This window comes from Pantherophis guttatus, chromosome 2 (assembly GCF_059756535.1).
Source record: "Pantherophis guttatus breed Tessera chromosome 2, ASM5975653v1, whole genome shotgun sequence".
In the NCBI taxonomy this organism is placed as follows: domain Eukaryota; kingdom Metazoa; phylum Chordata; class Lepidosauria; order Squamata; family Colubridae; genus Pantherophis; species Pantherophis guttatus.
The window spans coordinates 59,566,266-59,582,299 of record NC_142064.1 but is presented as its reverse complement, the minus strand read 5'-3'; the positions used below and the strand labels follow the sequence as shown (position 1 = coordinate 59,582,299).

General features: G+C 35.4%; 1 protein-coding gene across 3 annotated transcripts in view; it reads left to right on the top strand.

The window, feature by feature from the left end:
• Nucleotides 1–2,015: 2,015 nt before the first annotated feature.
• Nucleotides 2,016–16,034, top strand: part of SECISBP2 (SECIS binding protein 2) — a 35,680-nt gene continuing 21,661 nt past the window's right edge. Inside the window, exons 1-11 of one of the 3 annotated variants that reach the window (XM_034410033.2) lie at nucleotides 2,016–2,182; nucleotides 5,641–5,786; nucleotides 6,722–6,965; nucleotides 8,284–8,452; nucleotides 8,926–9,158; nucleotides 10,753–10,816; nucleotides 11,215–11,372; nucleotides 11,861–12,010; nucleotides 13,684–13,785; nucleotides 15,085–15,225; nucleotides 15,379–15,517. In XM_034410033.2, coding sequence (XP_034265924.2) covers nucleotides 2,153–2,182; nucleotides 5,641–5,786; nucleotides 6,722–6,965; nucleotides 8,284–8,452; nucleotides 8,926–9,158; nucleotides 10,753–10,816; nucleotides 11,215–11,372; nucleotides 11,861–12,010; nucleotides 13,684–13,785; nucleotides 15,085–15,225; nucleotides 15,379–15,517 — 1,576 coding nt within the window. In that variant the 5' untranslated portion in view covers nucleotides 2,016–2,152. Of the gene's footprint in view, nucleotides 2,422–5,637; nucleotides 5,787–6,721; nucleotides 6,966–8,283; nucleotides 8,453–8,925; nucleotides 9,159–10,752; nucleotides 10,817–11,214; nucleotides 11,373–11,860; nucleotides 12,011–13,683; nucleotides 13,786–15,084; nucleotides 15,226–15,378; nucleotides 15,518–16,034 lie in introns of all 3 variants that reach the window. The other 2 variants (XM_087886024.1, XM_034410034.2) reach the window with 2 other exon arrangements.

Genomic DNA, 16,034 nt, shown 5'->3' with positions numbered 1-16,034 from the left:
TATAGCTAATTGTTAAAGTATTACATTTAGATATTGTAAAAATGTAGGACCTACATAAAACACGGAAATAATAGTTTGGAAACACTACATTTGAGCAGGACTTGGGTGTGGTCATTGGCAAGATGAGTCAGCAGTATGATACACCCACAAGAAGGTAAGTAACAGACTTGGCTTGCATTATAAGAATTGTGTCAAGGGTGCATGAAGTCATTCTATTTGTTACTGGTGCAATCACATCTGGAATTTCATGTATGATTTAAGGTCTACATTTCCTGAATTATATTGATAGGTTATTGTACAGCAGGTGTGTCCAGCCCACAGGTTGCATGTGGTCCTGGATAGCTATAAGTTTGTAAAGTTTTATAAATGTGATTTTTAGTGATATTTATATAAACTATATTACATACTTTATATGCATCCTGAGATAAGCCAAAAGGTTGACCAGCCATGCTGTAGAGCGAGGTGTCAAACTCGATCCTGTTGCGGGCCGCATCAGGAGTTTGTTTCCCCTTGGAGGGCCATGGTGAGCGTGGCCTGGTCATCATGGCTAACTGGGTGGGTGTGGCTGGGCCCAGGACAGCAGGGCCAGTCTGTTGCCGTCTCCCGGATGGCCCTGCAGGCCAACTCCATGGCCTATCACAGGCCAGATCCAGGTGTGGGACATGTGTTTAACATGTCTACCGTAAAGGATTCAGAGGAGATAATGAAAATTGTATTAATCGTCTTGTATTAAGACGACATGCTTTATGAAAATAGGCTGAAAGAACTTAAATTGTCTGGTTCTCTCCAGCCTCCCAGTTGTCTATGGGTGAGGAGAATCAAGGAAGCCATAATAATTTAGAACAAAATGAAAAATAACAGACAACATGGTTGAAAACTTCCATGGCCATAGAAACTGACCAGAAATAGACATAAGTTGCAGCTACCTGTATATTGTTTAAATAACTTTCTAATAGAGCTTTATAATAGTGGAACAGGCTTCTTTTGGAGAGAGTGAGTTCTCTACCTATGGACATTTTTAATAACTGGACGACCATTTTTCATGGATGTTTTAGTTTTTCTGCACATCACACAGGCTTAGATCTTTATGGTCCCTTCCAACTTTACGATTCCATGATACAGTTCTACTAAAACTTCAGAGCATAATGACAGAAATCCTTTTCTAAGATTGAAACTTGTGAGTAGTGCCACTTTTTCTGTATTAAGTGTTGTTTTCTGCCAGCATTTGGAATACTGATTCCCTTTTCTAAACTAATCCCTAACCTTTATGTGATGTGCCTGTATTGACAGAATAATGAATTTTCATTATGGAGTCCCGGGCTCCAATTGCCATTTATCTAGACACAACTTCACAAAGAATATTGAAGATGAATGAAACTGCATGTAAACCACATGCCACTTTAAGTCCTCCAAATAAAATTTGGAATATACACTTAAAATACATGCAGTGCATTTAATGAGGCAAACAGGTTCCCAGAATGTCTTCTGCTTAGAAAAGTCAAACATAAGTATAGATGAGATCTTACTAATACATAGTAGTATAGGCTTGCAAAATATCAAGTGTCAAATGAAAGAGCAGCTTCCCAGGACAATACATACGTATAGGGTTTTATGTGACTTAATTTTGAAGGGGGAAAAAGCCAGTGGTGGGATTCAAGTAATTTAACAACCGGTTCTCTGCCCTAATGATTTCTTCCAACAATCAGTTTGCCAAACTCAGAAAGTTAACAACCGGTTCCCCAGAAGTGGTGCGAACTGGCTGAATCCCACCACTGAAAAAAGCGTCTACTGACACGAACAAGAAAAATTAGAGGATAGTGTTGTATTGTAGCCAAGGTTTTTGTCACTTCCTCTCGGAGATTGGGTACCAAAAGCTCTCACGATGGCCTGCTCTGCCTCTGCAGCTGGACGCGGCTTCCTCGAGAGAACCTTCGAACACTTCCGCCTGCAACCTTCTCTTTGCCTCTGGCGTCATGACGACCGTCATGTGACGACTACACTGCTGCTGATTGGCCGTGAGCCCCGGAGGCTCGGGCGTCGCTTCCATGACGGCTTTTGTGCGCGCCAGCTGGGTTTGTGGTGGAGGGTAGGGTAGAAGTCGCCGTTAGCGAGGCATTGGCCTTTGCTTGCCCCTTCTTTTTTTCCCCCCGCCATGACTTCAGAACGGGGAGCGGGCAATGAGGTAAGCGGGAAACGGCGGTCAGGCTGGGTCTGCGGAGAACTAAAAATAAAGACCGGCTTTTCTTTAAGTCGCCCTGGCCGTTGTTATGTAACCGGCAGCAAGAACTAAACCCCCCTCTCCCCCCCCCCGCCATCCCGGTAAAGAGAAAGAAAAGGAAGCCTCTGCCTGAGGTTTCCTCTTGGTGCTTTACGACGGGAGCCTCGAAGTGAAGGTGTAAGATGACAGTCTTTTCAGTTCAGGTGGGGAGTCCGTCCTTCCCTGGGGAAGGAAAAGCAAATAGAAGCGAAGATTGATCTGGTGGGCGCAGCCAATGGCCCTGAGGAAAGGCACATCTCGAGTGTGTTTTCACAACCCGCTAAATCGTAGTTAACGAACTGTAGCGGAAAGTCCGAAGCCAAACAAAATGCGTCACATTAAACCATAGTGTGGTTTATTTTCGTTTTAGATCAGCAAGTTATTTGAATACAAACCGGCGTGTTTGTTAACCATGGCTTACTGTTAAAATATTATGTGAGCGTAGCAAATATACTGTAAACATTATCATTACAGGGAATTAATGGATTCCATTCTGCTTCCAAGGTGGCTAAAATTAAAATGAATCTTGCCCATGGATTTTTTTTTTCAATAGTGTATTTGGCCTTGCACCTAATTTCTATTCTCCAAAGCAGTGAAAGGGTTGCCATTTCTCTCCATTTGTTCGTTTTTCAAGGACGATCATATTTTAATGCCAAAACTTCCCACAAAAAGCTAAACAGGGCTTTTTCCAATAAAAGGAACCTATTTTATTCGCTGAATATATTTATTATCTGATTAACAAGACTTGTCTCAGATAACATAAGGTACATTACAATATAAAACAGTATTGTAATTTTATTTGTAAATGTAAATGATTTCAAATAAGCTGAATTAAAATAAGCAAAACAGCTTCTTGAAATTAAGCTCCACATCAAGGAATCAGATAATGTGCAACAATATCATTTTCTTGATATTAATATACAAATGGTTTGCCATTGTCTTCTTCCAGAATTTTAACCTAGTTTAATTGAAAATATTGTCACAACTTTTTAAAGAGGCAGGGAGAGAGAATTATAACAGTTACTTTAGGAAGTATGAAACCTGAAATTGGACTTATTACTATTTAATCTGTAAGAAACACTTCTTATGTAGCAGGTACTTCTTTTAACTATTACAAATATAACAGTTAAAATTTTTTGACCAATGCATGTATTTATGACCAAATTTTGTGTATCTGACAATAATGAACACTGGAATAAGAGTAACATTGGCAAAACTGCCAAAGATAACTTTGGCAGAAACAGAAACAGATGGCAGCAAGTAATGATCTTTGCATATATATAGAAGATTATTTAAAATAATATTTGTAGCCAAATTAAAACTAGATGATGCAATAGATCATTAGTATTGCTTCTTAGTGAATATGCTTATCTGCATTTATTGGCTTTTCTTCTGGGAGCAAAGTGCATCCAGGAAAAAGTATTCTCTGCTTTAATTTTGCCATATTGCCTGACATTCCTAGTCAAAGAGAGTTCTCATTATTTAAGTTTATTCACATCCTCTGTGGTTAAGCTAAGAATATTTTGTGGCTAACATGATACATTCAAAATGAACCAAAGACAATTATTCCACTTGGAGAAAGAACCAGCAAGTGTGTGGTTCCATATGGCTTAATAGGACTTATACAAGCACATTAACGGTCTATACTGTGATTCCTGACAGAATAAACCAATATACTTCAACAATATGATTGGGAATGTTGTAGAAGCTTAAGATAACAGTCTAATGTCTTGGCTCTTTACATGGTATAGAACAAGGGAAATTGCAAGTACAAATATTTAATATTTCACTCGGATGGGGTGGGCTTTTATATACACACACACTTTGGCTAAGGTTGTATAGTATATGTTCTTTTCAGTTTTTAATTTATGAATTATTTATTTCATCAAAAGGATAATTATGATTAGCTAGTGGCTGAAAAAAATCTGTGATGTAAAGTTGCAGAATTTTCAAAATATTCAATTATTTCAATGTATTCAAATTGTCAGAGAAATGTAAAAATTATTCAATAAGCATACTTTAGCTTAATATTTTTCCAATGTGATTTAATGTGTATATTTCAAATTTTGATTAAATGTGCACTTACAGGCAATCAGTATAAATTTGCCAGATTATGACGACTAATTGCAAAAATAAATAATTCATATTCTTGACCGAAACACTTAAGTTTCCTGCACTGTCTCTAGAAATAACCACTAGAGGGTGCACGGTGAATGGGCATTTAACTGCTAGCTGAATAACTTGCTTTATTTGGTTGCTGCTATATAAATGAAAGATCCAATGCAAACATACCACAGTGTATATGCATATTATTATTTTCAGCTCAAATCAACGAATTACAGGTCTTTTTCACTGAATGTTACAGATTATAATCTTCTGTGGTGGTCTAGTATGAATTGATAGATATTCTTTTAACTCCCCTAACTAGGGGTGAAAAAGAGTGACTGGCCCAAAGTCACCTGGCAACTTCTGTGCTTAAGGGAGGATTAGAATCTTATCTCCCTACTTCTTGTCCAGCTGCTACACCATGTTAATATTCTCTTTCTCTCTACACATATAAACGTGCATAGATACATAGACATAGATACATATGCTAGGAGTGTGTAATAAGATCACATGTTTCCTCTTTCCCAAACTTTTACTTTAAATTACATCTGACATTTAAACTTGTAATGCAAGACCGCAACTGGGGTAAAAGGATAGTAGGGAGATTCCTGCAAAAGAAGAGAGATTGCAAAAAGGGAGAAACTCCCTAAAGCCTATAGAACCGTGATGGCGAACCTATGGCACACATGCCACAGGTGGCACGCAGAGCCATATCTGTGGGCACACGAGTGTTGCCCTAGCTCAGCTCCAGCGCACATGCGCACACTGCCAGCTAATTTTCAGGCGTTCTGGGCCCACCAGAAATCAGGAAATGGGCCATTTCCAGCCTCCAGAGGGCTTCCGGGGAGGGTGCGGGGAGGCCGTTTTCAGGCCTACCGGTAACCTTTTTGCCATTGTGTGTCAAAAGCGGGGGGAGTGAGGGGGGGGTTGCACGCACATGCACAGGGTGCAGGGGGGCATTGAATTATGGGTGTACGCATGCACACAACACCCCCCTCCCCATTCCCCCTGCTTTTGGCACGCGACAGCAAAAAGGTTAGCCATAGAAAGTCTTTTAACTTAATTTTATAGCAAAGATAGAAAAAATATCTCTATTGCCTATAATATCTTTGCAGCTGATTGTAATTATCAAGAGAATATACAGTTGGCATTTTAATGTCTTCATTCTTGTTTGAAGAACAGAAGAATCATATTTTTTCTCATGTACATACATAACGTTTTAACTGATTGTAGATAATCTGAAAGTATATGTAATCAAAACTTATTTTGCAAAGCAGGGCATCAAGTTATCAGCAGAGGTCGAACCATTTGTCCCGAAATTTGCAGCAGTAACAGTGGCATGGCCAGAACCCTCAGAAGCATGTGTCTTTCCTGGATATTATACGACATGCTACCCATATGTTCAGGAGCCATCAGTGAATAAGTATGTACCCTGTATGTCTCATTTTTGAGGAAACTTATTAACTTCCCAAGATCTTGAATGTAATTTTCTAAGTTTGGTGAACTACATTTATTGGTTATTTATTTAAGCAATGTATATGGCTCCCCATTTCAACAATAATTCTGAGTGATATCATTGAAATGTTCCTTCAATATTTTAGACTACAGTATTTCTTGTATTTCTTATGAGACACTTCAGAGTTGATGAGTAACTAAGGGCTTTTTCTCATCCCTAAATGTCTTACTTTTATTATCTATGGAAAAATAAGAATAAGAACAGAGTTTAAATGGAAAGAAGAGAAGAGAAATAAAGATAAAGAAAAAAACTTTTGAGATACCAGTTCCTTTTTTTTTTGTTTGATTGTTTTGCTGTTGGAACAAAAGTATAGCTTACCATTTAGTCATTAAAGGGAAAATCCTATTTATATAAAATAATTCATTTCCAGAAACATACAGATAAATGTTGATACTTTCACAACTTGTGATGTTCATTATAATGTTCTCTTATATGTTGATCAGAAATCTAAACTTCTAGTGCTAGCATTTAGAACTGAAATATTTTTCAACTATCCTCTTTTCTTTCTTGATATAGTACTGCTTGCAATTTATGGAAGAAATTCTACATCTGTAACCTAACACATGTACTTTTGAATTTTGTGAATCAGCTTTCATTCTGTATACCATGTCGTTTTATGTTTATTTCTTCTCAAAAAATTCTTAGCAAAATAAACCAAGTGATTTGTGACAACTTTAGAAAGCCACGTTTCTGCATTATAACAATTGTTTCATTTGAATACACACATACTATGATATAAAATAAAAACATACCTCTACAGTGGGATTATTTTCCTACTACAAAATGTTGATATGTTTGCGTAATCTGTTCCGCTAAAAATCAATATGCTTATTCTGTTTAAGACAACAGCTATATATTGAAGAAGTACCATGGGATACCTCCACCTGTCTTTCTCAGCGTGCATCTCAAAATCTTACAGGATGTAATTCTCTTGAGGAGTACACCAATTCTCCATATTCTCTTACTGCCACACCAAGAACACATGCAGTTTCCAGCTTCCAGAGTCAGAACATTTCTAGTAAACAGGGTAGAGAGTACATACAACAGACTTCTTTGATCAGAAAAGAATGTGCTACTTTATCCAGGGTAAGTGATAACAGCTTAAACAGCTATTTTCTGTTCTTTCTGTATTCTCACCTCTTGCTCTTCATTTCCAAAGGAGTTAATACTGTTGAACACTGCCAAAATGAGAACCTGTGGTCCGCATTCCAGCATGCTTTTTTATCCTTAGCTGTCATTGGATTCGCAAGTAATGACTGCAATAAAGAGCCCGATTACACAATTAGATCCAGTGTTTCAGCTGTGACCTTTCCTAAGACAAATCAGATATGGTAATCCTTGTTCATGCTTTGTATTTCAATGCATCTATTACAAAGAGCACTATAGATCAGGTGTCTCCAACTTTGGCAACTTTAAGACTTGTGGACTTCAACTCTTCGCTGGTGAGGAATTCTGGGAGTTGAAGTCCACAAGTCTTAAAATTGCCAAGGTTGGAGATCCCTGCTATAGATAGTCCTCAACTTACAGCAAAACTTTTGGGATCAGAACTTCCATTGCCAAGCAGGGAAATTGTTAAGTGATTGGCACTCAGTTTTACAACTTTTTTTTCTCCACAGTTATTAAGTAAATCACCCCGGTTGTTAAATACATCCCTCACTGACTTTGCTTGTTGGAAGTTCCCTGGGAAGGTTGCAAATAGAGATCACGTGACCCTGGGACACCACAGCTATCATAAAATGCATGCAAGTTGCCAAGCACCCAAATTTTGACCACATAACCTTGGGGATGCTGTAATGGTTATAAGTGTGAGCACCAATCAGAAGTCACTTTTTTTAGTATCGCCGTAACTTCAGAAAGTTGCTTAAATGAATGGTTGTAAGTCGAGGACTACTTGCACATAGGGTTTTCCTTGAAAAACGCCCAGAAGCTTCAGTTAATACAAAGTGCAGGAGCTGAGCTGCAAACCAATACTCAAATCATATAGCTGGATCTGTATTACTGCAATTTGTTTTCTTAGCAGAGATGAAGTAGTTAATATTAACTATTTTTAATGTTTAGAGGATTATCTGAGAAATCATTTTTCCCATATGAACATGTCTGAATATTAAGATCTGAAGAAGAGGCTCATCTGTGTGCGTTCTCTCTCTGAGAACCAATTGTTTAGATATATGCAAAAGGGCCTCTTCCTGCATTAATCCCAGGGAGAAATATACTCTCTTGTCAGTGTCTTTTCTTTAAGCGTAATTTGTGTTTTTTCTTTAATGTTCGTTTTGTTTTGCATGTTTTATTTTAATAACCATTGAGTATTTGAATAAATGTAAATAATATAAGTGGAATAAACAGGGAAATAATTTAGAAAAATCAACTTGGAATATGTATTGTTTTTCTTTGTTATTTTGTACAGAGACAGCTGAAAAATAGTGAAACTAGACTGGAGGATAAAAGGCCTAATGGAAGTGATTTTACCTGCAGATCAACAGAAAATTCACCTTTTATTGCTCTGCAGAGCAGGAATCCTATTAAATGTGATACACTGACTCACATGATTGAAAAAAAAGAGGCCAGAATACACAGTGAGATCATTTTTCGATTACATATATTATTAAACAATATATTTAAAGATGGTTAAAATGCAGCACTTTCCCATCCACGCAGAGAAATTATTCTGAAATGTTCTCTCTATTGAAATAAAGTTCCTATAGAAGTCTTTGAGGGGGTGGGGAATCAGATTTTGGATGTAGCTGGAACAGGGCACAATTGTGTGCATCTACAGATTTAACACCTAAATCAAATGGGAGGGGAATGAAGGGAAACAACCTAATTAGAACTGAGCATGCTTAGTGCGGATATAATCATTGGCTGGATTGGCTGGGGAAAGAGATGAAAATCAAGATAGTATACAGGGTAGTAGAATGCAGCAGCTTGAGTCTTTTAACAGAATAATTTGTTTCAGGATTTGGCCTAAATATAATAACTTTAAAATAGTAAACTGATTATGGCTATTGAAAAAGGTAACCATTAGTGTTTACATTTTGTTTTAAATTAGATAGGCCTATAAAAGTTATGAATGGGAAGTTCAAGCAAATTCCAAACGCTGAGCATCTACCAGAACCTGCCTTTGAAATGACCTTGTCAGATTTCCCAAAACTCCAAGACCTAGAAAGTAACAATCTCCTGGATCTTCAAAAGCATGCATGGGGGCCAGTGGGCTCAGCAGAAGGAGATAAGCTGCCTCTGACACCTCCAGGAAAACTTGCAATTTCAAACATAACCAAAGAGGTTAGCCACTGGATAGTGTTTGAGATGTTGAACATAGAGGTGTTGATACGAAACTATTTACTGATCAGTACAACTGCCAATCTCTTTTAAGGAAAAATGAATAGAAATATATCTCCATCAATAATGTCAATTCCATTGCATGTTAGAGAAAATTTAGAACTGAATTCTTAGTTACCAAAAATGTTCCTCTAAGTCTTCTTAAAATGACCTTCTGATCATTTTATATATTATGTATAAAATATCCTTTTCGGGGGAAAAAACAAAAAGTTAGTTTGATTCATATAAAGAGAAAGAGTTGGGTTGGCAATGAAAAATGATTCAATTTTTCTTTACATTTGTGTATATAATAATTTTTGTATGGGTTGGTTTATTCCAGTGGTGAAATGTAAAATTTGTTACTACCAGTTCTGTGGGCGTGGCTTGGTGGGGGGGGGGGTAATATGACTGAATGGGCGTGCCCAACTTTTTTTTTTTTTACTTTTAAAACCGGCCGAAGAGGTTGTAGAAAAAATGCTTTTAAAAGCCTCTGATGATCCCAGCTGAGCCGCGTGATCATCAGAGGCTTTTTTTTTTTACTTTTAAAAGCATTTTTTCCGCCAAAGAGGTTGTAGAAAAAATGCTTTTAAAAATAATTAAAAAAAGCCTCTGATGATTGCATGGCTCAGCTGGGCAATGGGGGGGAGGGGGCAGGGATTTTTGCTACCGGTTCTCCGAACCACCTGCCTCCATCGCTACCGGATCGGGTGATCCAGTCCGAACTGGAAGCATTTCACCCCTGGTTTATTCTACTCTATAATAATTTTGTAGTTGTCTCACAGTGAGATCAATGCATTGAATGCATTAATATAGCTTAAGTTTTGTACAGTCTAGCAGGTAATAAATATTAACAAATCATGCTTGCTAAATAAAAAAATTAGCCAGGTATTTATTGGCCAGATGTGAGTTTTGGTTTATGGTGGTTGTGTTAAATGGGTCTAATAAATTAAACTTCAGCCATAGAAGTTTAGCCTTTTTTTTCCAAAAAGTTTTGCTTAGTTAAAGGATTGAAGTTCTTCAGTCCTTTTTACTCCCGCTCCCCCATTCTTTTATGACTTTAGCTTCATTTATTACATACAAATAGATAGGAAATTCAGAGTTATAAGTAATAATGACCAATTTGAAAAATATAAACCCACCTATTTCCAACAAATTCTGTATAAGAGACTTAAAGATTTTAAAAATAAGGATTTAAAAGGATAAGATTTTTATTCCTGTCTGGCAAAAAAAAACACCTGTATGTATATATGTATTTGTATTTCATTTTCAGTGGCTCTTGTAATTTGTAGTTGAATGTAACTAAATATGGATTTTCCATTGTACATAAATTACATACTGGATCCCGAAGAATTCCTTTAATGAAGCAAGATGTTTTCTGCAACAACTGAAGCTATTCTGGAACAGTTTTTTATTTTATTATGAACTATTATTTAATTTATTATCATGGTGAGGCTTTACTTTCTGATTGACTCTTGAGTAGAGGTGCATGTGATAAATTATTTTTAAATTACACTAAGTTGTACATATTTTCAACTAAAGGTGTTAATATTTACTATAGGGTGAAGCATGTCGGAAAAAGCATTTACCAACAAGACCCTTAAGTTCTTCATCAGATCCCGGAGGTAAGCACTATCCAGCATGATATAACTTGGCTTCATGTTGATGCTGTATCCTGCTACTTTAGAATTAGAAAGCATTAATTCATATTCCAGTTCTTACTTTATAAATACATGTGCTTAAAATCCATTCATTCTGTGGATAAAATATCCATACATGTAATTAGTCTGTTTCAACATATACAGTAATTATTGAGGATCTCCTGTTTTCATTTTATACATAAAATCATGATTTCATATAAGGTCAACTCTTAGTTTACTCTGATATTAGTTTGAATAATACATTATGACCTCAGTTCCTCAGGCAAGAAAATAACCAGGCTCAGAGAGCACCAAAGACCCCTGATTTCAACTCTTAGTTTACTCTGGTATTAGTTTGAATAAAATATTCTGTCTGTTCTCAGTTCCTCAGGCACATCCAGGTCTTTTCACTGAAATACCCTTATCTTGGGCCACTGTGCTTTCCCAAACTCCCAAAAAAGTTGTTCCAGTTCCAGCTTCAATTCTGGCAAGCAATCATTCTGGAAGTAAAATAACAGATAATGCTGCTGAGGATTACAAGGTATGAAGTTTCCAAGCTCTTTCACTGTTTTATAATTAACCAGAAGTTTAGTGAACCTGCAGTATAAAATATCTAAATGCATGGATTTGTAACAATGATAATTGTGATAAAAATCAAACACATGAATAGTACTCTTGCCTTGAATTAATAAAATTATTTCTCTAGAATATTTTTAATACAAGTGGTATAAAAATGTTTTAAATGAATATATGAGATTAAGTAACCCACATTTTTCTTTCTTTTTCTCTGCATAATGACTCTCCTGATCAACTTTCATTGACTTTCACTACATACCTCTTCTTCTATTTATACTTATTATTTATCTACATTTATTTATTTAAAATATTTATATGGCCACCCATCTTAAACGTCTCTGGGCAACTCACGATAACAATAATCCAATAAATAAAAGGATCATACTCTACAATACAGTCTTGGCTTTGTTTTATATCTCTCCTAAGAAATTATATTTACTTCTATTTATACAGCAATCAGAAAGAAGAGAAAATGCAAGTAACCTTGAAGAAACAGCAAATAAAAAGAAGAAGAAGAAGAAGAAAAAGAAAACCAGATCATGCAGTGAAGTAGAGAAGCTTCATATCCAGAGGATTTTAATTCAAGACCCTCCAAGAATTCAGGTGCTAAAGCTAATTATCTGACTCAACTATTTATTTATTTATGTGCTTGTGAAGGAATTATAGCACAGCATAATTTAAAGAAATAAAAAATAATTATAATTTAAACTTCACACGACAATCAAAAATCATATAAATTTTATTTTATGTCAAATAAAAATTAAGCCTAAATTCCAGGCTTTAGTATAAATTTCTTCCCTTAATTATTTAAAATGTTAGATCCTATTTAAAAATAAATCTTTTCCCTTTTTATTTTACTTGTTAATGCCATGTGTAATAATGATAGTACATAAGTGGAGAGAGAAAATCAATCATCTTATAAAAGTTATACATTCTACTACTAAGTAGAAAATACTTTTAAGTGTTAAACTGATATAGTGTATAATAATAGTTTTTCTTCAAGTTTATAACTTTTGGATTAGTACTGTTTCCACTAAAAACTTTATAATATCTTTAACAACATTAGGGATTTGTTTTCCTCCCTGAATGTGAAACAAACAAACAAATACAGAGGCACATACACACAGTAAAAGTAGAGGGCATGAGAGAACGGTTTTGCTTAATGCCCTTAGCTTAGTAAAACCCACTGAAAATGCATCTTGGAGCGTAACTATAATATTACATTAAAAATAGATTGCTTCAACTGATTTCAGCTGCACATTCTTAAATCTCTCATTGGGGTTTCTTCTGAGAGGGGTGACATATAAGTTTAATAAATAAATAATAGCTTTTGAAAATGGTTAGTGGCTAGTTCATGTGCTTTTGTTTTGTATTTATATTCTGCTTTAGAGTTCAAAAACTTTCAAGTACATTATCCTTCATAATTTAACACACAAGACTATTGAAACATATGTTTCATATTCCTTTAGTTACTAAACCAATATGCCTAGTGGATATATGAAAGATGTGAGATGCAATCCTGAGAATTCAGAATCGGAAATTGGAGAGTCTTAGTTATTACGTCAACTTAGTTACTCAATTATATCATCAAAATTAGAAATATTGTTTCTTTACATAAACAGATGTTGCTTCTCTTTTTAATCACTTCATATAAAAAGAAGGAAAAATATTCAGAACCTAGAACCCGTCATAATACTATAATGGGAGAGAGGGAAAAGGAAGGCTTGCTTCTAGGGAATAGTGTAATATAGCTTAAACCAGAGATAAATAATCTTTGGAGGCCAAGGCCACTGTAGGATAGAACTCTTATCATTTATATGAATAGTCCTTTGAATTTCAGTTTGAGCTTCGGTGGCGGTATTATAGGGTTTTTCTGTCTTATGTACCTTACACCTTTTCTTTTGTGTTTCCCACTTTAAAATGGTAAGAAAACATATAACCAATATTTGCAGCATGGTTAGAAAAGGCTTGTGTTGCTTTGAGAAAGAAAATTCAAGTGGGTTCTATCCTGGTGATATTCAGGGAGCTATTACGCCTAGCTGTCTACCCAAAACTTGGGGCAGAGCAATGGTTGAGCTTCTTTTAGATGGGTCTTTTATTTATATGTTTGTCTTTGAACTGCTTATGATTTTCTTTCGAGGGGTGGGTGGTATTCTTGTTTTAATTGTGAGTCATTTAAAAATCTCAGGAGTTAGGCAGACTCTGAATTGTATTTGTAAATAAATAAATCGTTTCCTACCCAGATCTACTCAAACAATCTACTTTGATTTACGTAGGATGTTGAAGAATTCCCAGATTTAGCAGCTGCTTTTGACAGAAAACATAAACAGGCAACTGAAAATATTCCTTGTTTAACACCTATTATTGAGAAGGCTAAAGTAAGAATTATTATTTGTCTCTATTTTCACTTTTAAATGAGTATTCATTATCTTTTATTTTTTTATGTATATTTGTTTCATCATAAAAGGTAAAATGCAAAACAGAAAAACAAACAAAATGAAACAAAAACATATGTCCAGTACTAAACAAAAAAGAAAAAAAAATGGCATACAAAAAAAGGAGAAAAAGCTGATCCAATGCCAAGTAAATTTAGCATCATTTTTTTAATGGCTGGGGTTTATTCTTTCATTTCAAATTGGTCCTGAGCACTTTGCTCAAGTGTATTAAATATCATGAAAAATAAATGCAGTGGACTTCATTTATCAGTACACTGATAAATGATATCAATCATAATAAAGAAATTGGGAATAAAAATAAGAGGAAGATACACTGACAGAAATTTCTTTTGTCTCCACCAGTTCTGCAATCCAGTGAACAGGAAGGTGATATGATACGAAGTATCAATATCACCTTTCTTAACCAAAATTCTTGAAGGCTACAAGCACTCCTCATAGGGTTTCTTAGAAAATAAAAATATTAGAGAGCTGCAGCGTTAGAAAATTATCTTGGAAAAATATCCTTGCTGGTTTGCATTTTCATAAAAGGGTGTCTTGCTCGATTTTATGGTTGGCAATTTTTGTGAATAGGTAAGTACCCATGGAAGGTATTTTGTGAAACATACACCTTATAGTCTCAAAATTGCTTCATGGCCCCCAATGTATTAAGAATGGCTGCTCTACACACATTAGAAAAGCTTTGGTAATTACTTGGACCCAAAGTTGTTTGTTGATGACAACATCCCCACGCATGCAAGATGGGATGGACAATCTTATCACATATGGTACAGAGAGATATTTGAAACTAAAGAACTGAAGCAGGAATAGATGCACATGTGAAAGCATCCATGGAATATCAGTTGAATCCAAACCTGTCGTCATAATTTTGGAGTTAGTAACTAGAATCCTGTTAACTCATGAAGTTTGAAGGCTGTTACCTCATAAGAACTTAAATCAGTGAATTAAAATCTACAAGTAGTCCTTGTTTTGTAACCAGCAATGTGGTTACTAAGTGAAACAGCAACAATGTGTATGTTCTTACTTCAGTTTTCCTTTGCTTTACAGACCTGCAAAGGTTGTAAATAAAAAGACTGGTTGCAAAGTTTCTTTTTCATCACCATTGTAACTACAAACTGTTGTGAAACAAGTCAATTGCTAAACATGGACTACTTGTGTTTAGATTACTCAACTGAGCCATAGATTTTCACCCTTCATACTTTTTCATTGTATTTGTTTTCCAAGGTAATCACAAAGCTGTCTGCCTTTGAGTCTCATGACCGTTCTCCTCCAAAGGAATTAATAATACCTATGCCAAATGTATTATCAACAAGAAAAACAGGCAAACAGGATTCACCAGCTCCAATAGAAAAAAAGAAAATGCAGGTAAATTTGTTCTTTCTGTGTTACATTAACTTGCTTGTGAGTTATACAAATATTGCTGGATACGTATGCTCACATTTTATTTCTTAGATAAAATTTGGAATGGGAGAAAAACTGGAGGGTTATTTATTTATTTATTTATTGTACTTCCTACAGGGTACTCTGCCATCTAAGAAAAACAGAAAAAAGAGTCAGATTCCCGTACAGCTTGATTTAGGAGGTATGCTGGCAGTTTTGGAAGAAAAACAGCATGCAGAAAAATTACATCAATCATTTAAACCTCTGGTGCTTTCAGGTATGCTTTTGATACTGTTTCTCTAGATGATGACATTCAAATCTATTACTCTTTCTATTTTGTACTTCATATCTTGTAAGGTGAGGTAATTATTGAAAGACTTCAATAGAAGGAATAGGAAGAAAACATTCAGAGAAAGGATATCATTTTATTATCTGTTCACAGCAATGTGAAGTCAAAGCTACCAGTTCTTTAGCTGATATTGATTGTCATATGCATCACATATAATGCTTTTTCTTGCCAGTATTTTGTCCTTGTTTTTATTACATTATTTCAATATTTGTTTTGTTTTCCTATACATAAGCTTCAATTTTTAATTTGCATCAATGCTTGTTCTTGGATGTATTTTATGTAATCTGCTGATGCATGCTTTTCTTCTTCAATAGTTTGATTTGAAGTAAACCTCTGCCTCCATTATGTGGGGCAGGTATAATCTATCAAAACCACTATGGGGATATAATGCATAGCTCATTAGCTTTAATGTTTTTCAGTCTAAATGGTCCACTTTTATATCATA